The following is a 25,532-nucleotide window of genomic DNA, read 5'->3' on the forward strand; positions in this document are numbered from 1 at the left end:
TAACTAGTGCTTGGCTTGCAGGCCAACTTTCTCAACCCAACCATGCCCAGTGGGATCGTCGTAACCCAGGGTTGGCAAGCTTGGCCGTTTGGGATATACGTAGATACATGCAAGTACAGCTTCTTCTTGCGTAGTACGGTCAGGTGAGACGAGCGTTTGCGCAATGGACACCACACCTGTTTTTAAGCCAATGATAGCACTTACAGCTGGTCAATAGTAATATAGCAGTGGCCAGCTACCTTCCAGCAGCACTGTGGACCGCTTCGAACGCCGAGAGCCTGCCAGATTGGCCAGGACTGCGTCTTGTCAACTACCTTCACCAGCAAAGCACCCATTGGTTTATTCATCATGAAAGGAAGACATGACATGATAAAATTGCCCCTACGATATGAGAAAGGCAGGCCGTTAGAACCCCCCGCTGAAGCTGACCACTACTACGAGAGCTGCTCGGGACGCTGATCGTCATAAAACCTTGATCCGACTGGTCGCCAAGGGGTGACAAGGGAGTACAGCAGATTCCAGCCCCTGGTTGACCTGGCCATCGTCGAAAAGTTCGCTTCCCTCGGATGCAGCGTCTGAGTGGCTGCTTCTGTGAGGGGTAGGGGGTTGAGCAAGTTCTGGCCCCTGATCGAGTTGACCGCCATCACGAGGGTTGGGGATGCTGATCCCCTCTGGTTCTTCATCCCACTGGTCACCAGCATGCCGAGGATAGGGGGCGAAGAACCTTGGTGAAGTTGGTCACCAACACGAGAATGGCCAGAGGGGCTGGCTGCATCTTCCCGATCCTGTTGGTCGCTTGTAGCATGCAGCTTTCTTGGTCGTTGGTCACACAGCTGGTGACTACGGCCGGACGTATATGCATGTCTGGCAGGAATGATTGAATCTCGAGCCTTGATTTGTGTATACGGGCGGCAACGGACTGGGATGGCGTCCCCATTCTGAGCATCATGACTCACGGAATCAACAAGGTATCGTTAGCCCTGCAATAATATGCGGGTAGTGGAACCCACGGTTGCATCCAGGAGCGGTGCGGGAAGGCCAATCGTCACTTCGACAGTGTCTGGCGACGGACAGCTGCATAAACTCCACTTCAGAGTGTGTCCTCGAGCTTCTAGCCATTCATGTTTCGTACCAACTCCTCGAGCCCGAGTATTTCCGGGTTATGTGATCCGTGTGGCTATACAACGCCACGACTGACTGCATCACTGGCTCCATACCAAACGCTGTTCAAGACACCAGGCCGCCACTGAGGGCGCCATACAGAGCTAGCCCGGAAATCTGGCAGAGGACATGATCTTGTTCAAAAGCTAACAGAGATCCATTCCCGTGCCGCCAACGGCGATACCAAAAGGCATATTCAAACGAAGCTTGGCAGAACTCCGGCGAATGGCACGTTCTCACTTCATCCCTCCAAGTCCACGAGCTTAGAGATTGCGAAACCAAAGAGAAACAAGTGCTGTGTCTGCAAAAAAGAGGTTTTAGACCTACAACGCCACATGCGTATCCATACCGGCGAAAAGCCTTATGTGTGTCTTCCCGACTCAGTTGTTGAGTGAGGTTTTCTCTAACCCGAAGGAAACCAGCCCTGCAAGCACCCCGGGTGTGGCAAGTCTTTCGCTCAAAAGGGCAACATGAGGGCAAGCGTTCCAATTACAAACAAAAATGCCGTACATCCAATCATTTCTTCTATTGGTGATTGAAACCAGACACCTATGCATACCTAACGGCAAACGCCAATTATGTCGTTCATCGTGCATTAATGGCGAGTGGTAATGGTGTTATGCAAGCAGCGATGATCCAAGTTTGTGATAACTGCAATATATACCGGTGTCGAAGTGAAGCCTGGTTAGCAACACTAGATTCCTGCACTGACAGACGCTAGTGCAGCTTTATTGGACGGAAGATTTCCCGTCTCTGCCGTCTTGGCTACCTAGTTTAGCGCTTCCCCGCTTTTGACAAGCGCGTCAAGTTGCATTTCCGTCCTAGCTCCCTGACCAATCCATGACTACTGTTCGACACATTCCAAACGCGCCTTCAGATCCCGCATGCCCAGGACCTCAGAACATTATTACCCCTCCTCCCACCCATTTTGTATCCGACCTGTAAACATGGCTGAGTATGGCGCGACCACAGAACCGAAAGAGACCGCTCGCAGACGACCTCTCGCAAGATTCTCCTCGCCGCAAGAAGATCAAATCGGAGCGTTATCGCGACCCGTCAAACTTCTCGCCAGCGTTCTGGGACAACCTGTCTAAGGTCTGGCTCACGCCCCGCGCCCTGCGAGAACTCGATCGGCGGAACAGCGCTCGAACGCCTGCAAAGCCTACAACACCGGAGAAGGTAAATTCGGACGCTCTAGCTTCTGTAAAACACGGTGATCCTGGTCTTCGAAAGTTTGCAAGACACGGTGGTCCTGATCTTCGAGATCTTCGAGGGGTAAGTCTTAATCAATTACGAGGCACCATAACGTTCTCGACTGACACAAACAACCTAGTGTCCCGCTCCCGGGCCAAACACGATGGCTTCCGAGCACTCTTCCGCGTCCAGTAGACCTACCCCGAGCACCGATGCGACGAGTACAACTTCCAAGACCAGGAGATCGTCCGCATATAACGATGATTTCGAACAGCATCTTTGTGATAACCGCATCTACCTTCCACAGTATGGAGCACGAGACAACCGTCGACCCGCTAAACCTGATAACCTCCACGACCTTCTACCAAGACTATCTACGAGTAGGCCGTCCCTTTCGCCATCTCGCTTTGATGAGTCAGCGTTTGAGGATTTCCAACAAAAGAACGAAACCAGGTCCGAAGGTACAGTGATGCGCAATGTTGTCCCAATGATCGCCGGCAATCCCGACATCCCCAACGAGGGTCACCTACCCTTCACCAACTTGGCGTCAATGACGGATGAGACGACTGTGAAGCTAGTGCCAGACTTTTTCGACGGAGCTCGAGCGGGAGATGTCCACGCCCACGTTCGGCGGGACCTTGACCAGGAGATTATACCCACGAGACACATGGATGTTCCCGTGGCGCCCAATTTCTACCTCGAGGCCAAAGGCCCCAAGGGAGGTGCCGATGTGGCACGTCGGCAGGCCTGCTACGATGGAGCGCATGGAGCTCGTGCCATGCACAGTCTGCAGAACTACGGGCAGGCCGAAGTTGACTATGACAACAATGCGTACACGTTCAGCTCGACCTACTGCGCTGGGACATTGTCGCTGTACGCCCACCACGTTGCAGCCCCAGCTGTTGCAAATGAGCTGCCAGAGTATCACATGACGCAACTTGATAGCTTCGCCATGACTGGAAAGCCCAAGACCTACATTGAAGGTGTCACTGCGTTTCGAAACTCGAGAGACCTAGCTCAAGAGTACCGAGACAGGTTCATCCAAGAAGCCAATTCTAGGGCTCGAGAAGAGGGCATCCCTTATGCAGAACCCGAAGATGCGTCCAGTCCAGAAGAATTTGTGGACTGCGAGGAATACCTTGGCCCGCACAACATAGGGCACTCGGAATATCCGAACACAGAAGTCTGCACGAATGACATGCTTGATTCGAGTCAAGCATCAATCACGACAAGCTTTACAGCAAGTCACAATCTGAGCCAGCCACACACAAAGCGACAAAGGCAATCCTCGACTCCCCCATCGACACCACGGGATGGCGAGACGGGGAAGAGTCGACGGCCGCCAAATTCTCTCACCAGAGTCGACAACAAATCAGCGCATGGGACACGCCCTGAGACGTCTGGGTCGGACGAGTCAACTTGGGTGGGTACCTACAAGCGCCAAGGGCATGTGTACTTCATAAACCTACAAGAACAGGAAATTAGGACAAGTCGAAAGGACTGGAACGGGCAGCAAGTGGACGGGGTAGGACGGTGCCACTATTGGCAAAGTCCTAAATCAGGGCACACGTTCTGGACCAGAGAACTGCCCTAGGGTACAACCATCGCGATGGACACTACCACGCACAATCGTCTCGGCGCCAGCAGCTAGCTGTATAATTTACCGCTAATCGGGGCTTACTTCTTGAAATGCACCTTGGATAAGGTTGTTTTCAGCAACTTCACCGACCACAGGCATACTCTTGACCGCCAAAGATGTCCGATAGTACACAGTTACCTTGACCCAGACCCCGATGGCCTTGGTTCTCTTTCTCGACCGCGGAGTGGTGCTATCCTTGCCGACACTCAACCATGCCCGTCGGCCATACATGATAGTCCACACGCGTTCACGCATCCGGGCCCCGGCGCGGCTTGAATCCAGGTCGAGCTTGTCACCGATTGGGGGAGGAGCAGCATCAGCAACTGTCCCTTTCAGCTGCACGGTCTTGCCTCAGCTCAGGGGCTCGACCTGACTCTCCTACCAGGCCAGGCGGCTCGGCGAGCTAGCAATCTACAGCAGGAGATCGATCTCCTACACGACACCATATAGGGGGTATTGGAAGAGACGAAAGACATGTTGAAAGATAGCCAGCTACCTGATGGAATCTAGAAATACATGGCTGTTAACTCCACCCGTGAGCCTTGACCGTGCCTGCGATGCCAATAAACTAGAACCAGCCTCCCTGGGACCTCGTCACGGGCTTTCGGGAGCGAGGAACAGGCCCTTTGGCCCGCTTCCTGATACCGGCGCCTACAGACACCAGGCTCGGTCGTGGACTTGGTGCCAGACTCGGCGAGTTTCCCTCGGAGCTGGGGCCGGACGTAAAAGACCCGCTTGCCGTCGAGCTGGCCGAGCTGCTGGAGCTGGACGAGTCAGAAGCGCCATAGTTGGCGCGGGCCGCGACCGTGTCGAAATGATCGGGGCCGAACGAGTTGTGTGCGTACACGGTGGCGGTCTGGACGCGGGCCAGGAACTCGCCATCGGTCACGAACCGGGACAGGACGCCGTCCTTCTCGATGAACAGCGCGCAGCGGGCCGACGACAGCTTGTTCAGGTCGTGGCACTTCTTCATGAGGCCCATGCTGCGGGTCTTGACGGCGCGGGGTGAAGACATGTTGAAGGGTGGTGTGAGGCGAGGAGACGGCGGTGGGCAAGAGGGTTTCGCGATTGCGTCTTCCCTTTCCTGGTCTCTGTTCCCTACTCTTATAGCGGTCCTCGGCGTCCATACAGTTCGGCGTTTTCGAATTACAGAATCGTGCTACCCCTGCCGTAGCCCAACGCGCGCGCGTACGGTCTAAATTTGGATGTCACCGAAGCGGCTGAAACAAGAAGCATATCTACACATATATCTAGCCGCTTGGGGTAAACCACCCTCTCAGCTCTCCAGGTGTGCTCACGTTGAGCCGTGCATTTCTCTGGTTCCATGGAGCGCCTACCGACCGAGCTCCTCGGGGCTGTCCTTGCCCACCTCCCGGTGCGGGACGTCAAGGCTACTCGCCTGACCTGCACAGGGCTTACTCGTTGCCTTCGTCGATATCCATGCCGTGTTCCACTAGCCACGTAATGACCTTGTGCTTGTTAAATTCTGTGGCCATGTGCAGGGGATTGGGCGCTTCGTAAAGAGACTTGAGTCGCACGCCGCTGTTTAGTAGCTGCAACGTCGTGTCCTGGTGCCCGACTGTTATCGAGGTAATCAAAATTGACCAAACTTTATCATGATGCACGTCCGTATCCTCAAGGAGGGTAGATAGGACTCCATCTTCTGGCCTAGAGTGCCTGGCTGCCCGTTCGAGAGTGGTGGAATGATGCTGGGGAACCTGGCCGTAGGTCATTCCCTTCTCTAAAGAGCCATGAATATTGCAGGTTGCGATTCCGGCGCAGGAGACGTCGCCGGGACGGAACAGAGATTTCCGGAAGAACTGTGTGTTTTCCCTTGTCTTTAAGGCACAGCAAAAGCTAAGTACGCTCTCGCAGGGCAGATACTCAGCGATCTCGAAGGCGATATTGATAGGAAGGTTTTCCATCCTGCCGAAGAAAGATAGACTGGGTGGGGTAGAATGTAAAGGGGGTAAACGGATGCACGGAAAGGGCCGCAGGGGAGACATTATATTGATCTTGTCCATGGAGCGGGATGGTGGACAGCAGGAGCTGTGCGAAGGCTGCCTGCTGGATCATGGAGGTGTCGAAAAGACCACGATAGGCTGAGCCATGCAGAGCAGGAGCCGATAGCGTATATGCTCTTCAGGGGGACCAACCAAGGCCCACCTTCCACATCTAGCACAACGACCGGGCGGCTGGACACGCCTGCCACCGACTTCTACTATAATAATCCACCCAGCTGTTAAGCTAACCATCCTATCTTCTGCTCGTGGCGGGAGCCTTGGAGCCAGACGCGGACTGCGTAAAATAACGAAGAGCTAGCACAACGTTTCTATGGCCGTTTCTCGCAAGTAGCTACTCTCTGGTATCCTGCTTTTGAGCATTTGGACTCGAAGACATGGCCGTCTTTCTAAATGGAGGGCGGCATGGGCGTGAACAGAACCAGTGATGTAATGGCTGTAACGGCGGCTCCTTGTCGAAATTCCTTGCAAGAGCTTCATACCCGATCGTTTCTAGGAACCCGGAGCTGCGACAAGGAGGTGGGATTGTTAGGCAACTAGGGGCAAGTAATAGAGCCTTCGTTCTCATCTCCATTGTCCGGGCCTCTGGAAATCTCCGCCAATAAAGTAGCGCAGTTGGCGGCATGCGATTGTGTAGAATCCAAGCCAGCCTGCACCATCATGGCTGCATCCCCCGCTTCCGTACACCTCCAAAAACATAAAAAAGCCGCTGCTACGACCCTTACCACGTATTCATGAGTGCAACGTTGGTCGATCCGATGTTTGGAAATCGAGAGGCTGGTCAATGGTTGGCCCCGACAACTTCGGTGGCCAAGCCTTCTGCTCACTGATGCCTAGAGGGCACCTGCATGGGCCAGAGCGTTGCAACGACGTACCTGTGCTACGCACTGGGATAACGGTCTCTCTTGGGTTTCTGGAGTTTTTCAGGCCTGTTGGGGCAGTCATTCGCCTGCTCAGTCGCCAGGCTGCAGCTGCACGGACCACACAACCCGGAAATGTTGGTTTCGTATTGCCTGCCCGGCAAGGACTCGTTTGTTGTCAAACAATAGCTCGAGACGGATATGTTAGTTCTATCGGTAGTGGTTCCCTCGGTCAGCGAGGCCACAGCTGTATGGCGGAAGGGGGCCTTACCCTTCGACGCTTCGCATCCAACCAGATGATGTCTCAAGCTGGCATGTACGACTCGCCTACCTTCTTCCAGACAGAAGCTTAGATTGGCTGACACTGTTAACCGTAGCACAATTGGAAGTTGGCTACAGCTCAACCATTGATCCCTACAGGACGCATTATGGAGCCACAGGCATCAGAATCGCCAGCCGAAAGGCCTGGCAAATGGTCAGCTGAGGAGGGTTCTCGCGCTCTTTTCTTGCTACTTCAGGAGAAGCGGTAAATGAAGGCCTCGTGTTCCGTCGAGGCCCAAGAAGGCTCAGCTACAGCGCAGCGACCCAGAAACACCTAATAATTGCTACGTTCAAGAAGAATGTCTTTCTTTGTTGGCATAGGGAGAAAAAACGCTGGCATGCGCATACGAGAGAAACACAGCTTTTGGGACGATGCTGATGTTCCGTATGACGGTGGAGAACCAGAAAGTTCAAGACCGATCATGAATACGGTAGTCACACTAAGCCTTTGGAGGGGCGAGCCGGCTTCGCGCTGCGAGGTCTCCTTATCGAAACACTCAAAAGCACACGTCTAAAACAGTATGGAAGGAAGCCGCGGTGAGGAAACCCATACTTATCACGACCACTCCAAATCTGATATGAGACCATGAATTGCTCCGTCTTCCTAGCTGATCGGGCGTTCGTGTATATCAGACGCTACCACTCCCCACTCGTTTGGTTACTCAACCAGTTGCTCGGGTGCTGGTTGCGACCACCCTACTACACCTCTCTCAATGCCTGGGATGCCCCAAAAATGAGAAGGGCGGGGAGAACATAAACCCAAACTTGCCAAGAACTAGACGTTGAGGGCTTTCTCACGCGAACATGGTTTGATGTATTACATTCTCCAATTTTCTGCTACGGATATCTCCCTTCTCCCTGTTGAAGCGTTTCCTGTTGAGTGTTTTGACATACTCGGCCGTAGTCAAAATTTGGGCCTCTTCTGTTTTTCTCCTCCGACGAAGTCCTCTTCCATTCACCCCTGTATTTCCCATCGGTCTTTCCCTCTGTACAGACTAGCAGTCACTCCTATGCACGGTCCTGCAGCAGGCAATATGGGAACCAACGGTCGCAAATCGCTACCTACTTGGTACGCAGATGGCGACTGGTGAGCTTGGTAGAGGTAACATACTGTACACACAGGGTCCACCATACGCATTCCTGAATTCCTGAAGAAGGGCAGGGCAGGGCAGGGCTATGACAGGTTTAGAGGGGGGTCATGGTTAGTCGGCAAGGCACCTGGCTGCCTGGAAGCATGGCTGGGATCATTTCTTTGAAAGCGTTGAAGACGGAAAGGGGATTTCCGAGCCGCAAAAAGCCGTATTATGGCTATGAGGAACCTTTATGATTGCGGCCAGCTTACTTCCAGCTACCTCGTACGTCTTGTAATGAATCTTGCCGTCTCCCTAACCAGTCATAAACTTGCTCTTCCGCGGCCCAATGCAACGAAACTTAAGTGAAACGCTGCAAATCACGCCCTATTATGCGTGAGAGCTCCCTGTCTGAAGCTCGCGCTCTCTTGCTCGATCCGTCTTGGCCACCTCGTCTCCCACCACTACTACGGGTGGTGGGTACTGCTTTTCCTAAGATTAATCAGCAGAGAACACTGCACTAGACGGGGCTCCGTACCATGTCACACATTAACAACGGCGACACACCCTTTCCAGATTGAAAGAGATACTTCTTAGGCCTTTGTTTCGGCCTGTATGGTATCTCAATAGAGAAATGAACGGTAGCGCCATATTTACGTTGGAGTCTGATCCCTCTGTTGACCAAAGTTTTCCAATTCTTGGTGATGTTTTCGTTGCTCCTGTCTTTTTTCCGCCGTGACGTCGCGTGAACCTGGGGTGCTTCGGAGGACGTGTTTGGGTTGTCCATTATAACTGTATCCGTTTCCGCCCGGGATGGAAGTGCAGAACAGGCCAGCCTCATTGACGGCAGGTCACGTCCTTTATATCATTCTAGCTTGAGTCACTGAACATAATACTTAGATTACGGCGGATACTCCATTTGCCATGAGAAAGGCCTGCGAACGCCCAAGAATTATGTACATTCCATTTCATTCTGTTCACATTCATCCCCGGGCCCACGTCGAATCCCGGGCGCAGCGTGCCCGCAATCGCACAGGGCGATTCGCCTCCAACACGGATAGCAGCTCTCGGGTTTCGGGAAACAGGCCGTCGGGGCAATTAAAGATGCCGCACATTACCGCATCATTCTCGCCCAGCTCGTCATCGCAGACATGGGACGGCTCCTCACAACCCAGCTGGCACGTCTTGTCGTGCTGTCGGCCGCCGCTCTCTTGCCACATGGTCACACAATCAGGAGAGCATTCTGTTTCGTCTGGGCGCATCGAGCGCCCACTCCATGGGTCATTCTTGGAATCCATGGTATCTTTCTTAGGAAGTATGTCGTCAGCGACGGACATAGGCCAGGTAGTAGGGCCTTTGGTAAGAGAGGGTTTAAGTGCGAAAGCTTAAAGGGGGATTGAGTGTATGATTAGAAAGTGGTGTACAACTGTTTACGAGTTTTTGTTCATAGGTCCAAGTTCAATTGAGCCGACGGACCTACAGATACTGTAGAGCACTATAATAACATTTAAAGGCTAGTTCGGAATGTGTACAGGCAGTGATGCAGGATTTAAACCGCCCTTTGAGTCTAGTCGAACTCTCCAAATACTACTCATTAAGAGGGAAACGATACCCTAACGATATGAGCCTTCTATTCCTGGCTATATCAGGGCCTATTAGTATGTCCTGAACGGCGCAGGTCAGCTTCTGACTCCTTCCTTGTCTGGAGGGCAGGATGAAATATTCGCAAGTCATCTAGCGGATATGGTAGCTAGTGGAACTTAGTATGGGGAATAAGTTGACCGTTTTACCCAAGTACTTGTTCTTGACAGTGAGTAACGTGGTGGGACAGGTAGAATTTAGCTGCTGCGATTGGCAGAACCCAGAACTTCAGTGCCCGACACGCTAATCAAACCCACTGCAGGGACGAAACTAAAGTACTTAGTCCATGTTCACTCACCTAAGATCACAGCCGCCGCAGCTAGCAGCCATCGCCCGTTCAGCCTGCAGCCCATTCTGCTCCCTGTCCCCGCCGTTTCTTCGTTCACTTCTACTAGCCGTACTTTCGCAGGCTGTTTTCCATTTCCGCGGACATACAAGTTCAGTTCTACTGGCAAGCCGTCAATGGAAAGAGAGACGTGCGTGTACGCAGAACTATCGAGTATGTGTGTTATTTCTTGCTAAGATTTCATCCTTCAAGGATGATTTCCATCCCGTGCTATACTCCCTTCCGACCTCTGAAGAATAAAAAGTGTTCCAGCCCAAAGACAAATGAAATGAACCGGTTGAACGAAGGCCTCGGTCCTGCAGAATTTGACTGTTCTACAGCAGACTATGAATGTAATTGGTCTGCCGCCATCTTCCGCCTATCAACTTCTTTGATTCTTTACCTAACCAGCTCCAATACCCTCCAGGAACAGCGCCACGCGTCTACCATTGTGCTGAATCCGAAGTATAGTCTCATCGTCCAAAAGCTCAGCCCGTCCGTTGTGCATTGACATTGGCCCACCGTTATAGTATAGTATCAGCGTGCTATCCTTCCCGTCGGCCTCTTGAGGAAGTAACAGGCGCTTCAAATCTCTGAAGAACCGATCGTTCAACACACATCCGATATGCACGTTAAAGCCGTGGAACCGCACTTCCTGGCTGCGTCTGTCGTAATCTTTCGAGCGGAGAGCAGGAAGAAGCGAGCGTAACATTTCTTCCTCCAAAGCGTCTGTTACAGTTAGGCTCTCCTTGTCGACGGGTCCCTTGTTCTTAGCGGCGCGATGATAAGGATTCTTCCCCTTCGGCCAAATAGGGACGAGAGCGACAACAAGATTATCGTATTCGGGATCTTTATCGTTCTTGATCCATTTTTGGTCGGCGCCAACCAGTACGATCTTTGCACCGCTTGATTCCATCTTCTCACACCATTTCCTATCGTCGTTGAAGATCAAATCCCAGATCGCAGCTTGCTCGTGCTCATCGGTGTAGAAGGCGTCCTGAGCGCGTCGACTGGTTGCGCGAAGGCTAAGTTTACCGCGAAGGTCAACAAGGCTTCCAATCTTCTGCAAGATTTCTGTTGGGAGTCGTGAAAGTCTGTCCATGGCAAAATGCTAAGTATATGTGGCTCTTTCGCCATTGAGATCGCTACAAGCCTGGGCTACATTTCGTGATACGATGGTTATATATGTATGTGTCCAGTGGCCTGTGATTGAATTTTTGTTCCCGTTTCTACTGCCTTGGCTGTTATGTGAGCTGCTCCACTGTATGGAATCAGGATATCGTACTCTGATGGTTGTGGTCCTGATTACCGGATACGGTGGACAGCTTTCCCGGAACCGCTCAGCTCAATAAACAGAGCTTCAGAAAGCTTGCGGGTTTTAACCACATTAAGTAATCTTATAGTACGCTACCCCCGGACCCATTCCGTTAAATTACTAACCAACTGTCAAGCCCAGTACCAGTAAACCACTAATCGACTTGCTTAGCGACGCGAACCGCTCTATTCTGGCTAACGTTGCTATGATTCAAGTTGCCCCTCTTCAAGTCTATTTATCTGGCCTCCTCTTCGCCCCGAAACAGAGCGTAATCCGTGCTACATGGCGAGGCGTTACGCCCTCATAGCCCGTTAGTATTGCCCTGGAACTTCACCGGATGCCTGCTACACCCTGGTCGGCCTAGCACCTCACATACCACGTATCTAGTACCTACCCCTGTCTAAGGCAGAGAACGCGACACGTCTTCTAATCAAAAAGTAGCTAACCTGCGACTCGAATTACAACATGACACTCTAGATAGCTTGAAGAAGGAGCTTGCTGCCCGAAAAGAAGATAAAGCATTCCGGCATGAGGTATGTCAGGCAGTGCTCGAGGCTCTTCAAAAAAGGACTGACTCTGAGTACACCGAGGAAGAGATCAGGGAGTTCAGGGAAAAGACCAACTCTCGCCTTGATGCCATTATGGACAAGGTGATACTTTCCGCCACGAAGACTCTGGAGAACGATATCAGGACTGCCGAGCATCGATTTAGCCATCAGTTTCCAACGCATCTTCGCCACGTCGACGCTAACACTCCCCTCACTCCCATCATTGCCACTGGCCCCCTTTCACCCCATCTTCTATAGCTAAAGCCTGCTTAGTAATAATTTGCCCCATCGACACCAACTCTTTTCCCTTCGTCGACGCCCACCCTCCTAGGCATCACGCTGTCCGGTCATAGCCAGCGTGGCTTCCCCGGTTATACGGCGCGAAGGAGGGGATGGCGTCGTCTAGGGCAGTTGGCAAGGGCTTTCGTCAACGTTGACAAGGGGAGTGTTGACGGGAGGGGAAGGGACCTGCGAGGGGAAGGATGACGCTAGCGTTGATGAGGAAAAGGTGGTAGCTGATACAGGGCTGGCAATGGGCGAGAGTTACTGGGTCGAGAGGGGCGAAGAGGGTGCTGGCGTCGACGAGGAGCAGCTGGCAAGGGCTGGCATCGACAGGAAGCAGGTACACAGCTGCGGATGCCAGTGTACCCGTGTTGTGGCTTGGTGCAAATTACTCCTAAATTAAACTACTCTTTATGAAAAGTGTCCGCATTAGAGCGACGTATGGAAATAGTGTAATGTACCAGGAGGGAGTATGGACAGTGCCAATGAAATACCCAAACAAGGGAGTACAAAAGTGCAATCCTAATAATCAAAGGAGTAAGCATCAAGAATATTGATGTTACATTGACTATCCGTTTACTAACCAATGATAGCTGTCTCGATAGCTTTTACATGTTTCTCTCGTATGTCCGCTTGTAGCGGAGCTGGCGCCTCCAAATCTTCCTCCCTCTTCACTTTCCCCATTTCTGCATAACGAGTTCCCTTGCGCGGTTCAACCAGTATCCGCCGAGGTCTCTCACCTCGACCTGATGATCATAGAGATTGACAAAGAAAGCCATTCTCCTCCCTTTGTGTTTGATGTCAGAAATAAAAGAGGCAATTGGATAGAACGCCTCGGTCTCCGTCGCCCATTCTGAAACGTCCATATTCGGGGCGTCATGCGTATAAACCGAGTCGCGCGCTACGATAGCGTCGTGGTACGTAGCGGTAAACTTGACTACGTTGTTTTCGAGCTTCGGAATGGAGATGCTTTTGAGAGACCATTGCTCGTTTCGGGGGCTGACAACATAGAAACCGCGGCGATCCGACGAGGTGGTGGAAGATTTGGCAGCTGTACGTGGTCCTGCTCGGGGCCTGACAACATGGTAACCGCGGCGAGCTGAGGAGGTGATGGAAGAATTGGCAGATGTACGTGGTCCTGCTCGGTCGCCGTGAGCGGACTCGTTGCTGATGCTGGTAGCGCCTGGTGACATATTCGATGATGTTTTGCGAGAATGGCAGGCGCGCACTTGCTCGGGAAAGTAGAGGTGTGATAAATTCGTGCTGACTTGGCTTGGGGAGAAGGAGTGTGATGAAGCAGGAAAAGTTGAAAAGACATCGACACGGGGCGTCGAGGGTTTAAATATTCGGGTCTCGCTTCAGGAGCGCACTTGTGACCGCCTGGTTTTCGGGCGCATGACTGGCCTACCCACTGAAGTCATTGCCAACCACTCTCCAAGGTGGTGTTTGCCGTTGTAACAGGGACAGCGTGCAGGTCGCGACATAGCATCGCCACCCAACAGGGACGCCTTCTGCTATCTGCTCGGAAGCTATAGGTTAAGGAGCTTTCGTGTCTCATCTCGACCAACATAGTGCGCTGGCGGATGAGCCCGGAAAGGGGAGGCCTCTCGCTTCCCAGCAATCAGCGTGATCCTATATCAGCATATAGCTGGATGCCTCCTCGGGGGCGGGTAGAGGGGATCGGGTAGATGCAACGAGATCATCATGTATTTACCTTCTGGTGTGACCATGACCATGATTCGATGGATGAATGCGCAGGCCCTTTGTCGAAGAGCATTCTGGATGCATTGAACGTCAGAGGCAGCATGGCTCTCAGGAAGCCAAAAGACGTGGGTGGGTGGTGATACTCCAAATCTACCATGCCACTTCCCATCACACGCCAAGGGTCGATACATTCCCCGAAAGAGGCAAAAGAAAGCTCGTGAAGTCAACTTCAGGGCGACCCGAGCTTGGCTACAAATCGATGACGAGCCGGAACCCTTGGCACACATGTGGCGAAATGGTCGCAGTGGCCATACTGGCTGTTGGATGTCAAGCGCCGGGCATGGAAACGAGCGGGTTGATGGAGCGCACCTTCTCTTGTACGGCGCTGATTTGAGTGTTGAGATTCGTGCGAATGGCGACTGGCTTCCGGTTAGGGTGCGGTTGAATGAGAGAACAGACAAGTTCGAGGGGATGGATGCCCTTGATGGTAAAATGCTTGAAATTGATAGCACGACGATGTTGGGTGTGATGTGTGGTGTGGTCGGGAATTGTGGACGTGTGTCTTGAACATATGTACCTGTAGCTACACTCTTAGCCATTTTGGTAGAAGCAATCGTGAATAGTTGGGTTCGGCCCAGTGGCATCTTTGCTTTCTATCAGTACATCCCTACACACACACACACACGCACACATAGTTTATTAACGCCCGGGCGGCGAAGCCGAACGGACAACTAGCGCTAATCTACGGTACATTCTTGAATCGCTTACTTGTCACCTAAAGCCCATGCATGCTCCATTTTCACCTGGTCACTCCCTTTCCGTCAGCACGTTCCTGTTTAGAATCCCGTGTTAGTAGCATTTACTGGCAGGCCAGCTTGAAGGCCCTTCTCCAAGTGTCCAGCATCTTATCCTCGGCAGCTGAAGCAGCGCCTGCAGTCTGAGGCACGGGACAGTCAGTATTGGGAAAACAGTTAGTAGATGACCCTAGGGTGTACCCCTTTGAGTTGATGGGCATGCATCCAGTCGGCCCGTGGCAATCGCAAATCGTATCGTTGCTCCTGTAGGTGTCTGTACACTGCAGCATCTCCCTTCGGTATGCTGTCCATCTGCTGCATCGGAAGAGGAAGTGCGCCATAACCCCGAGGATTCTAACGTGTTCTTTGGCCCGTACCTCCCGTCCTTTAATGGTGAAGGGTGTCGGGTCGGTTTTATCCGGTTTGCGGGCAAAGTGAACAATGGCTGTCTTATCCGCTTCGAACGTCGCACCGCTACTTCTTTCCCATTCGAGGGCGTCGGCGATAATGGTTTCTATCCCTTCGCAATTACTCCGTGCCGTTGGACCTGTGACCCAGGCTGTAAAGTCGTCGACAAAGGCGCCCCCGTAGCAGTCGATCCACCGCTGTACCAGATCCGCATTGAAGAAGCGGAACAGGATCGGAGACAGGGGAGACCCTTGGGGCAGGCCGGCCTGTGGTAGTCTACGGCTTTCGGACGTGTGTCCGTTCACCAGGATCGTCGCTGTACGACCGGAACAGAAAGCGCCGATCCAACGGAGCAACTGATCTGGTATTCCTCGCGCTTTCATCCTCTGGAGCAGCCTGACGTCGAATACCCCGTTATACGCCCCTTTGACGTCGAAGCTCACGAGACTGAAAACCTTGCGGCCTCGCCACGCAGCGTAAATCTGTTCTTGTAGGAGCATAAGTGCTTGCTCTGCCGACCGTCGTTTTCTCGCCCCGAAGTGGTTAGTTGGAAGGAGTCCAAATGTCTCGACTAAATGGGAAATCCTCTCCGCAATCACTGATTCCATCACTTTGCCAAGTGTGGACAGTAATGAGATCGGCCTCCAAGCTTTCGCTATCGTGTAGTCTTCTTTGCCAGGCTTTCTGAGAGGGATGATCTTCGCGTGGCGCCATTGGGTTGGTAGCTCTCCTTCCTCGAGCGACGTACGGAACAGTGTGAGCACCCGTTGCTTAACCGCCGGCCACACTTCCTTCCAGACAGCCACCGGTAGGCCGTCCTCCCCGGATGCTTTCCAGGACTTGGAGCAAGAGTCACCTACAAGAAGCGCCAGAAATGGCGTCGAAAGGCATGGTGTCGATTGTTTTGTCTCTGGGCTTTGTCGCTAGGGATGGTAGCATGCCTTCCATAATGCCAGGTCCAGCTAAAACCACAGAGCAGAACTCGGACAGCGCCTTTAAGAACTATAGTGGACTCCGTTGAGTGGTTAAAAGGTCCAAGGTCTTGTTCAATTGATTACTGTAGACCAAAATGGCTGGCGAACTGAGAGTGAACAGTGATTGAATTAAATCGTAAGCTAAGAAAACGGTCATGCTATTGGACGACGGAGGGGGGCTCGTCCTGTCTACTCCACCATCTCTCATACTTCGCTCTTCTTTACTTCACATCAATCTCGCTCAGTGTCTGATGCCCCCTCAGTCTCGTATGCCATCGTTGGGCTACTCCACCGCCGCATCACCAGTCAACGAAATATGCCCGCCGTCGCACGATGCACTCAACGCCGACTGCGTGACTCGAATACCCCAACAGTACCCGGCCGCAATTCCTACAACCTCGAGGCGCGACGGCCGCCATTTCTCGGCCATAACGGAAGCAGAAACGCATCTGGTTGTTTTCCAGGTACTTAAATAGTAGCATGCGCTGATTGTACCCCAATATTTGATACCCCTCTTTTGGTTCGTACCTACTATATCAGTATCACAGTATCACAAGGCGAAGACTCAGTTAATTCCATCTGGTTATGACTTTCTTACTTAAAACTACTTCCGTTCCTCTTGTCTTCGTGCATAGCTCCTGACACCCATGCGGCGTGATTGCAGATGCCAGTTAGTCATGACGAAGTTGTGTGGGAGCTGCCCGTGGTGAAAAATTTGATATTGTCGCTGAGTTGATTCTTGCGAACAAGTAGGATAGCTACCTTGCGAGTTGAATTAAGTACCCAAGACCGTCTCTCCTGTTCCCCTCGTTGATTTTGACTGCGTGGTGTCGTAATAGTACGATCACCCTTTGTCACGGTGCTGTAGAACGAAAGAGATAAGGCAAGCACGAGACAACAATGATGAGTTTGGTCTAAGGAGAATTCTAGAGCTAGACTTTATTTAAATCCATGTGCCACGTGTCATGTTTTCGGGAGCCCGTGCTGTGTTTCCATATGTCTATCCAGGTTTTCCCTTCGTGATGTACCGTTGATAGCCATGGTAGTTTTACAATCTGGTTCCATGCAGTACCATTTGGTTGGGTTATGTATTTCACGTCGGTGACGATTTAAATCCGCCTTCAGTGCGAATGCCTTGACGCAATCGCCTTCAGTGCACTTGAAGGGGCGAATGTGTGTGTTTATGTGTCTCCTGTGAGATTATAAGTTAGTTTATTATCGCTTGGCTTTCATTGGACTGACTTACGTCAAGGGTTTCTTTTTGGAGAACGCCTTCGGGCAATGCGGGCACTTAAATGGATCCGGAGTTAACAAGTCTGGGCCTTGTTGATCAATGTCGTGTTCAAGTTCGTGCTGTTGAGAGTTGTTGCTGTTTTCTGGCCATGTTGGTCCATCGATTTGCTCATCCTGTCCAGCAGGCTCTGTAGGAGCTGAATCACCCCAATCATACTGAAGAGGACCCTCGTATCCGTACTGGGACCAGCGAGGATTAATGCACCCAGAAGATCTGATCTGATCATAGTGTAGTAGAAGTTGATCGTCGGGTGCGTTTGGTCCTGTTGGTTGCTGACTAGATATAGGAGGAAGTTTTCACGAGTATGGGAAGTTGGCGAGAAGCCTACTGGCAAAGAAGGATAAGCAGAAGATGGAAATAAATTGGCCAAAAAACAAAAAAGATTGGATGAAGTTAGTTTGCTGGAAGTGATGGCAAGGAGCGGTTGCGGTATCACCACCAGGGCCGACCGTGGGACGAAAGGAGAGGAGAGAAATGGAGAGATTCGAGGAGATGCATTAATTATAGCTGAAGCCGCAAAGGGCCGGATAGTCGGTCGGGCGTCTAGGTTTGCTACCATTCGAGCCACACTCAAACCGAACGAAATCGCCCTATTGGCCACGCCCGAGGGTATGCCTCAATTCTGCAAGTCCCGTCATGCTAAATTTAATCAAGTCGGATCACTTCCCTCTATTGGCCAAAATTGAGGGTATGCCTCAATATCTGCAGGCGGCTCACTAGCACGATGCAGCTCGATCCTAGCCAATTAGATTCATCATCCAGAAAGACTGTGTTACGAAGCAGTGCCTCAATATTGGCATGGGCGGGAGGATAATTCCAGGACAGTAAATGTCTTCCAGCTCAATAAATAGGAAACCCCCTTCTCTCATTGTCGACAATTGTTGTTTCTGTTTCTATCCTCATGCCTACACCACGAAGCCCTTCCTGTACCAAGTTTGCTTAACCAAACTCCATCAAGATGACTTCAATCTTCTGTTGTGGCTCCATCGCGCCCTACCGTCCACAATACCTCTTGCATCAGGCCAAGTTTGACACCTTCATCGCATGGGCTTCCTACCCCAAAACCTCCGCGCCAAAGAGCAACAATGACGAGAAGCCAGATATGACTGGAGACCCTCAGCTCTTCGCTATACAGTTGGTTCAACAGGTTAACTATGGCCCTCTCGAGTCGAAGCGCTACTTCGTCCCCATAGCTCACGAGCCAAACGGGTTTGTCGAGGTTACCGAGGACGATCTCATTCACGCCAACTTCAAGAAGCTGAACTCGTGCGTCTTACCACATCTAGTAGCAGCCATTTTCTTGTCAGCGGTGTTCTAACAAAGTCCCCTTCTCCCCCAACACACTGCATTTCATATAAACGGCCCTACCTGGCGCCAAGACTATCTACACAGCTCCCCTAATTGGAAGTGAACGGAAGCAGATACAAGAACTACAAATGCGAGGTTCATGACAAGTTCTTCGAACTCAATGTCTACCAGAAGGACCCGGTCAACAAACACCACTGGCGAGCCAACATTGCTCGGCCGGCTAGCTCAATTGACTTGTGAAACATGTCATTCAGGATGCGCGACGATAGTAACTCTTTACTGAGAAACCATTCGCTTGAAGTGAAGCTAGCATGAGATAGCTCTAGAATACTTTCTATTGAACCTGGTAACTTGTTCACATCGCTTGACTAGCATGTCTCTCTCGTCGGTTCAGCATCCACATACAGAACGACCTGGACATTACTAGACTCTCAGTGCCTCCTTGAGCTCGTTGATGATGAGCGTGTTCATCTTTTTCATCTGACCCTACTCCGGCCTGCCGGGCTGGCACGTCTTGTCGAATGCGTGCGGCATCCCCTCCATAACCTCGTGGTTGACCTTGCGCTGCCAACCTTCAGCCGGTCGGCCAGGTCGTTGGCCTCGGGCGCGCAGTTGTTCACGGAGGTAAGAGTTGATTTATTTAATAGCAAAGTCTAGGTGAGTTTGCAGGAGTTTCAGCAAGTTGAAGAGGGTGTGCTCGGCACGTTCATTTGCGGGACGCCGTACATCAGAGAGGAGTTGTAGGTTGTTTGCCGATATTCGAACGGTTATGGCATTGGGTTGTGTGGTAAGGGGAGCGAGAACGTCGCAGCCGGGTCCTGGCAATCTTATATCCCATGCCTCGCACCGTTGGTAGGAACGTGTTCGTTGGCGCAGGCTGATGTTGATTTGCGTGGGTAGCGTACGACCAGCGCTCCGCATTGGGATCTTGAACCAGATCGCTCGAAGGGGCACTGACGGGCGGCCCAGTCGGCCTCCTTCGCGCGTCACCATCCATGCCACAGGTGCGTTCCGCTAGGCAACAAACGAGGGCCCTAGTGAGGCCGCAGAAGACGACACGGCGATAGGCCAAAGCTGCCAGACAACAGTCCGTTGGAGCCTTCTGGTAGAGGAAAGGGCGAACCTGCGGAGAACGAGCAAGAAGACGGTGGCTGCTTGTTGCAAGGCAGCAGGCGCGATAGGTTACGGGACCACCTGGCATGGAACATTCCCAGTTGGACAACTTAGCCAAGCGGACGACGGGCACTGCAGCTCGTATAGACGGGGCAGATGTCCAAACTGGCTTGCATCAACCGATATGTTCTCGTGTGGTTGCAGCGACGGCCTTGTCGAAGTTGCAGCGTTCCGAGGACGAACGCTGGGAACCGTCCATACAACAACTACATACGTGCAAACAAGGCCATCGTTTCGGCCAGAAGTACGACGCCACCGCCAGTTGCCTGCATCATCCAAGCGCCGCCGAGGCAGTCTGCTCCCATCTCATGGTGCTCACCGGCGGCCCAAGCGAGTATCACGTTGTGACGTACAAACCCGCAGGGGAAAGAGGCGCGCTCTGCCCCCAACGTGATGTGTCGCGCCGGCTGACCTCGCACGGTGCATTGCATGGTGTACCGGAACAAGAACACAAGTCAACGCAAGGACGGATTGCTCGGCCGTTGTGTGGTAGGGTCCTGCTCGTGGCGGCTCTCTCTTTGCTGCGTACCTGCTGCGTAGCCCTCAACCCCGATTGGACACGCGAGCGCCGCGACGCAACGCGCTTGGCCTGGCTTAGCATGGCTACATACAATCTAGCGTATCGATAAGGCTGTCGATTCTCCCCACCAGACCCCTGTTAGATCGAACCTTCATCATCCACATGATGTCTTGGACAAATAGTCGACTATGCTCTTCCTTGTCCTAAGCAAAGGCTCAATACGCGCGAAAACCCGCTTTCTCGTGGAAAATATACCATATAAAAGTCTCCCTCTCTGTGCTTTCTCATCAGATTGGCTTCTTTCTTTGAGAGATGTTAGCCTTTGCACATTAGCGAGCGCTCGTGACTGGGCCATTGATCTACGTACAGATCGCCTCTGCACGATTCCTCGGTATAGTAATAGGGGCGGATGTAGAGCTCTTCTCATTTCCATGGGGAATTGCGTGTTTGGAAAGCCCTTCGGCCACAAGCAGCACTTGAATGGTTTCCAAGGATCCATCGTGAGACAACTGCTCTCCGTACGCCACAGGGTCGGCAGCCCATGCAGCTGGGTCGGATTCTTGTTGCTGGGTATTGGAGTTCATGTTGATAGAGATAGGCAGGCTGGCGCTGAATGAACGTGGAAACCAACGAAACGAGGTGGGCGAGACAGTACCACCAAATAGGTGCAGCGTCACGGTCCAGCTGACTCACGATGTATCCCCAAGGAAATGCGGATTCATAATAGCCGCAGCAAGGTTGGTGTCCCGAGTGACATCCTTGGTATCTACGTTGCAATGCATCCAATGGGACTGCATCGCTATTCCCATCACTTGGAAGGTCCGGGCCTCACCAACGGCCCGGAACACAGCAATCTTCGTCTCCCTTTTGGTTTGCATGGTCCATTGTGTATCATGTCCTCGCTAGACTTTCTATCTATCACATTTTGCACCCGCGCAAAAACGCCTATGGACTACCATTGATGGTGGTCATCATTGGCCTCTTCCGCAATACAGCAATATGGCTCGCTCTCAACTGTAGGTACCTCTGGATATTTTCATCGCCACAGTTACTGTGTTGGAATAGTTCTTGTATCAATAACATCCTCTCCTGCTCTAGTGCCTCCCTGGTAGCCCACAAACTCTCATTCTTCGTACGGAATTCAGCCTCTTTATCTAATAAATCCTTGTTTTGTTGCTTAATTCGTTTACGATACTTAGCGGCAGCTTGACGGTTCTTCTCCTGGCTCCTTTCCCTGGCAAAATCGGCATGATGGCCAGGTGAAATCTCTGAACTAGCTGGGGTCTCTGGCTGCAGGCCATGATCGATAGTAGCCAGGTTTCCCAGATAAGCCTCTGTTGGGGGTTGGTTGGGTAGTTGTGCCAGCTCGCCATATTGGCTGGGCTGGGCGGCAAAGTCCCAAACGATGCCTTGATATCCCGAATAGCCGTAGCCGCCCGCAGTCACTTGCGCGAGTGCAGGTTGATTGGGGATGGCAAATGTGCCAGGCTGTCGGATTTGTGTCAGAAGTTGGTATTACAAGCACAGGGTCCAAACCTTACTTTCAGTGTCCCAGGGACCCCAAGCCCGGCTTCGTACTCATAGTAGTAATTGTGCCCAATAAATGGAGGGTCGAAAACCTCATAGACGTGCGGTGGCCCGTCGCATAGGCTGCCGGGGATAACGTTATCTCCAGACATCGCAACTGCGGGGCGATTGGCTATGGTAGGCTGTCTAGGGTGCATGCCAATGCTGCCCATGCTGCCATCGTGGGGGAGGGCCCCTATTTGAGCTTCTCGGGACCGCGATCGGGGTCTGACTATGCACATTACATCTTTTCCCATCGGTAGTACTCGCGTAAGGGCAAACACAACATGGCGCTGTACTATGAAGCCTCCATGCGCTTTGATCCATTCGGGTTGGGCAAAGCCATGTTTGCTTCCGATTGTTTGCTGCGTGGCGCCAGTAGGCTAAGGCGTATGCACAAACATTCCTGGCCGCTTTAATGAATGCGTTCATTGCATAGTTACGGCTTTATCTCGGACAAGGAGGCGTTGCACTACGCGCAGAGGGCTTGCATGTGTATGCACAGGCGCCATAACTCGGTGGCAACTCCATAATGTTGTTGGTGTTGCAATCAATTGCTGCCAGCCTCGAGCAAGCCGACTGGTGTGGTTAATCTCGTATGGAAATTCGTGTCTATATGGTATGCTAGGCGTTCGAGTACTCGAACCAGCTGAGCCTCAAGAACATCTAGACAGCGGAGCGTACGTCTGCGCCCTGGGCCATCAGGTCACAGCTGCGTATTAGCTCGTTCCTTGCATTTCGACCAGCATATCCAATCTTCTGCCATATCATCTTCCCCGATGCTGTTCCCGGATCTGTGTGCAATTATCTATTACGCAGTCAGCTTAGCCCTTGTCGATATAACCTGCTTTGCATGAAACATAGCCTATCATTGAGAAGCCACGTTTCTGTTACTTCACCAGCACACTGGTGGGTTCCCTTGTATCGTCGACATTCTTTCAGACGCTTAAAGCGCCAGTGGTCGCAATGGTATTCAATCTAAAAGAGGTTAGGCAGGCTCACCAGTAGACAAGTACTCGTATCGTACCTGTCTCATATCGCACATACTGCCGGGCGAAAGTGAAGCTGAGCGAACGATAGGATGCTAATATGAATGGGAAAGTTGGCGGAGTTTTGCCTGGAGCGGCTCTTGTGCGCGAACATTGAGCACAATGCTCACGTCTTATATAGAACCTCTGCTCTCATGCATTTGGACAAGGTCATAGCTTGTCCCTCGCCGCGGCAGCCATCGCAGTGGAACTGGCCTCCCCATTGGACTGCAGTTTACTTTCATCAGAAGGTATGGGTCGGACGATCCCCAGCCCTGGACCTTGGATACGTGCCGTCCGACGGCTAGGTGAAGGTACCTCCACAAATCGAGATGGGAAATGGATCTGACATGATAGGCTACTAGGCAGGACCGGCTTTCAAGCTTGTCGGGCATAGTCGTGCAGTTCGTGCCAGCGCTTCCATATAGTGATGGACGTTATCTCTAAGGAAGCCGGATGAACAACGATGCGAGGTACTACAGTCCTTCTTCAGGATGAACAGGCCCTAGCTTGTACCAATGACAACCCTATCTGCGTCCTGTTGGTATGACTTGCCTGCACAAGCAGCAGATCGAGTATGCATGCATCAAATTGCTGGGATCGGTGCTTGCTACGGGCTTCCGCAAGAGAAGCGCAAGGATTAGCCGCTGTGCAATCGAGCAGAGAAAGCCCAACACCTCGTGTACGCGTACAAGCAGGTAACTAGTAGTCCGAATGAGGAGGTTTGCCACTACCCACGATATATCTCGCTAATTGAAGCGCAACACATGCCCGAACTTGGAATAAGGCACCAAAACATCCCAGCGCCTGGTCCTAGCAACCCCTCCAAGAGTTTCACTGTTCCAAGCGTGAGACCCATTTCCTTGGCTATATGCCTTCCGTGTTCGTTGTGAAAGCAAACATCCCATCCTATTTGGTCGCTGTGCTATGGTACACCCTCCTCACCATTCCTGGTGAGGCAATCCAGTCGTCGTGTAACGAACCTTGCTTGTCCCAGGTGCCCGCATCTGCGATGTATCGACCTCGATCATCCTATCGGAGAAAGGGCCAGCAAATTCTATTCCTGATGGTCACTTCCCGTTCGCACCGGCTATGGCGAATGCATCTCTCGCCTAGGCAATTATGGGGCGATTGGCAATGGAAAGTTATCTAGAATGCAGGTCAATCTTGCAAATGTGGGGAAGTCCCCTACATGGGCTCCTCGGGCCGCCATCGGGCTGTCGACCTCGGAAAACGCACCCTTGTCGATCGGTGGGATTCGCTTAGGAGCAAACACAGCATGGCCCTGTACAACTGCGTCATATGCAGCTTCCATGTGGCTTGATCCAGATCGGGCTAGGCAAAGCCATGTTTGCACCGATTGTTTGCTACGATGGCACCAGCAGGCTGCCTGAGGCGTATGTCCGTCCTCTCACGCCTGATTGCTTCAACGAAGGCGCCAAGTGCGCAGGCATGGCGTTGTCTCGGACAAAGAAATGCACTATGCCCACAGATGCTTGCGTGTACGCACAGGCAGAACAAGCGCAGCGAAGCTGTATGAGACTTGATATGCGGATTGTATCACAGATTATGTTTAGTCGCGAGAGAACCAAAGAAGAGACGGAATAAAGATAAAGGAGAAAGATAAACATCGTAATAGCACGGGAAAAGTCTCCCAGGAACATGTCGCCTTACAAACCATGTTGTAGACCAGTGTGTCCTCCCATTAGCTGTGGCAGTGCCGGCTGCGGCGCCGAGTGGTCGTGTATGGCCGCCACGGCCCGATGGCCACTTCCCCGACCCTTGATACCCTTGTTGAGATGCTTGTAGACGTCGGCGAACTCGATAAAGAGCTTGCGTTCTTCATCGGCCAGGGCGTTGATGTCGTTTGCGAACTTCACCGTCAACTTCATAATGTATTGGGCGTGAAAATTGTTTTGGTGAGCCTGGTGTGGATTAGAGAGCGTTGGCATCAGCAGTAACTATGTGTCCCGTGGGCGAGGAGGCGAAAATATCTTGAGGCCTCCGCTGTGCTTAAACTTCATGTTGCAATTCCCGATTCTGCAGTTGACCTCTTGGTGCTATTGTGGACTTTTGTGTGCGATTGAAGACCTCCATCCTGGGCAAATCTCTTGCCGCAAATTATGCAGATGTGTGGTTTCTCGCCAGTGTGTTGACGTCCGTGAGTCTGTAGATTTAGTTGACTCATGAATCCAAAGAGAATGCAGGACGCTTGCCCTCATGTTGCCCTTTTGAGCGAAAGACTTTCCACACCCGGGGTGCTTGCAGGGCTGGTTTCCTTCGGGTTAGAGAAAACCTCACTCAACAACTGAGTCGGGAAGACACACATAAGGCTTTTCGCCGGTATGGATACGCATGTGGCGTTGTAGGCCTAAAACCTCTTTTT

The 25,532-nt window shown here is 52.1% G+C and overlaps 11 protein-coding genes across 11 annotated transcripts; 2 read left to right on the plus strand and 9 right to left on the minus strand.

Moving 5' to 3' along the window:
- Positions 1 to 2,118: 2,118 nt before the first annotated feature.
- PG985_004822 (uncharacterized protein) lies at positions 2,119 to 3,949 on the plus strand (the record flags this gene model as incomplete). The annotated part of the gene is made up of 2 exons (XM_066824591.1): positions 2,119 to 2,436; positions 2,495 to 3,949. 2 exons carry the CDS (start codon positions 2,119 to 2,121, stop codon positions 3,947 to 3,949), a joined length of 1,773 nt encoding a protein of 590 aa, XP_066687751.1.
- A 613-nt stretch (positions 3,950 to 4,562) lies between these two features.
- Positions 4,563 to 5,009, minus strand: PG985_004823 (uncharacterized protein; the record flags this gene model as incomplete). The annotated part of the gene is made up of 1 exon (XM_066824592.1): positions 4,563 to 5,009. One exon carries the CDS (start codon positions 5,007 to 5,009, stop codon positions 4,563 to 4,565), a length of 447 nt encoding a protein of 148 aa, XP_066687752.1.
- Positions 5,010 to 5,409: 400 nt separating this feature from the next.
- PG985_004824 (uncharacterized protein) lies at positions 5,410 to 5,919 on the minus strand (the record flags this gene model as incomplete). Its single annotated transcript, XM_066824593.1, has 1 exon — positions 5,410 to 5,919. One exon carries the CDS (start codon positions 5,917 to 5,919, stop codon positions 5,410 to 5,412), a length of 510 nt encoding a protein of 169 aa, XP_066687753.1.
- A 2,737-nt stretch (positions 5,920 to 8,656) lies between these two features.
- PG985_004825 (uncharacterized protein) lies at positions 8,657 to 9,053 on the minus strand (the record flags this gene model as incomplete). The annotated part of the gene is made up of 2 exons (XM_066824594.1): positions 8,657 to 8,758; positions 8,805 to 9,053. 2 exons carry the CDS (start codon positions 9,051 to 9,053, stop codon positions 8,657 to 8,659), a joined length of 351 nt encoding a protein of 116 aa, XP_066687754.1.
- A 196-nt stretch (positions 9,054 to 9,249) lies between these two features.
- On the minus strand, positions 9,250 to 9,486 carry PG985_004826 (uncharacterized protein; the record flags this gene model as incomplete). The annotated part of the gene is made up of 1 exon (XM_066824595.1): positions 9,250 to 9,486. One exon carries the CDS (start codon positions 9,484 to 9,486, stop codon positions 9,250 to 9,252), a length of 237 nt encoding a protein of 78 aa, XP_066687755.1.
- Positions 9,487 to 10,635: 1,149 nt separating this feature from the next.
- PG985_004827 (uncharacterized protein) lies at positions 10,636 to 11,334 on the minus strand (the record flags this gene model as incomplete). Its single annotated transcript, XM_066824596.1, has 1 exon — positions 10,636 to 11,334. One exon carries the CDS (start codon positions 11,332 to 11,334, stop codon positions 10,636 to 10,638), a length of 699 nt encoding a protein of 232 aa, XP_066687756.1.
- A 1,714-nt stretch (positions 11,335 to 13,048) lies between these two features.
- On the minus strand, positions 13,049 to 13,570 carry PG985_004828 (uncharacterized protein; the record flags this gene model as incomplete). Its single annotated transcript, XM_066824597.1, has 1 exon — positions 13,049 to 13,570. One exon carries the CDS (start codon positions 13,568 to 13,570, stop codon positions 13,049 to 13,051), a length of 522 nt encoding a protein of 173 aa, XP_066687757.1.
- A 4,939-nt stretch (positions 13,571 to 18,509) lies between these two features.
- On the plus strand, positions 18,510 to 19,099 carry PG985_004829 (uncharacterized protein; the record flags this gene model as incomplete). The annotated part of the gene is made up of 2 exons (XM_066824598.1): positions 18,510 to 18,817; positions 18,973 to 19,099. 2 exons carry the CDS (start codon positions 18,510 to 18,512, stop codon positions 19,097 to 19,099), a joined length of 435 nt encoding a protein of 144 aa, XP_066687758.1.
- A 487-nt stretch (positions 19,100 to 19,586) lies between these two features.
- PG985_004830 (uncharacterized protein) lies at positions 19,587 to 21,136 on the minus strand (the record flags this gene model as incomplete). The annotated part of the gene is made up of 4 exons (XM_066824599.1): positions 19,587 to 20,104; positions 20,247 to 20,439; positions 20,562 to 20,635; positions 20,920 to 21,136. 4 exons carry the CDS (start codon positions 21,134 to 21,136, stop codon positions 19,587 to 19,589), a joined length of 1,002 nt encoding a protein of 333 aa, XP_066687759.1.
- Positions 21,137 to 21,497: 361 nt separating this feature from the next.
- On the minus strand, positions 21,498 to 22,231 carry PG985_004831 (uncharacterized protein; the record flags this gene model as incomplete). Its single annotated transcript, XM_066824600.1, has 2 exons — positions 21,498 to 22,040; positions 22,094 to 22,231. The coding sequence occupies 2 exons, from the start codon at positions 22,229 to 22,231 to the stop codon at positions 21,498 to 21,500; spliced, it is 681 nt and encodes a 226-aa protein (XP_066687760.1).
- Positions 22,232 to 24,816: 2,585 nt separating this feature from the next.
- PG985_004832 (Zinc-finger transcription factor) lies at positions 24,817 to 25,038 on the minus strand (the record flags this gene model as incomplete). Its single annotated transcript, XM_066824601.1, has 1 exon — positions 24,817 to 25,038. One exon carries the CDS (start codon positions 25,036 to 25,038, stop codon positions 24,817 to 24,819), a length of 222 nt encoding a protein of 73 aa, XP_066687761.1.
- Between the last annotated feature and the right edge of the window lie 494 nt (positions 25,039 to 25,532).

The sequence above is a fragment of the Apiospora marii genome (assembly GCF_038362585.1).
Source record: "Apiospora marii strain CBS 49790 chromosome Unknown utg000003l_segment0_segment0, whole genome shotgun sequence".
Taxonomy (NCBI): domain Eukaryota; kingdom Fungi; phylum Ascomycota; class Sordariomycetes; order Amphisphaeriales; family Apiosporaceae; genus Apiospora; species Apiospora marii.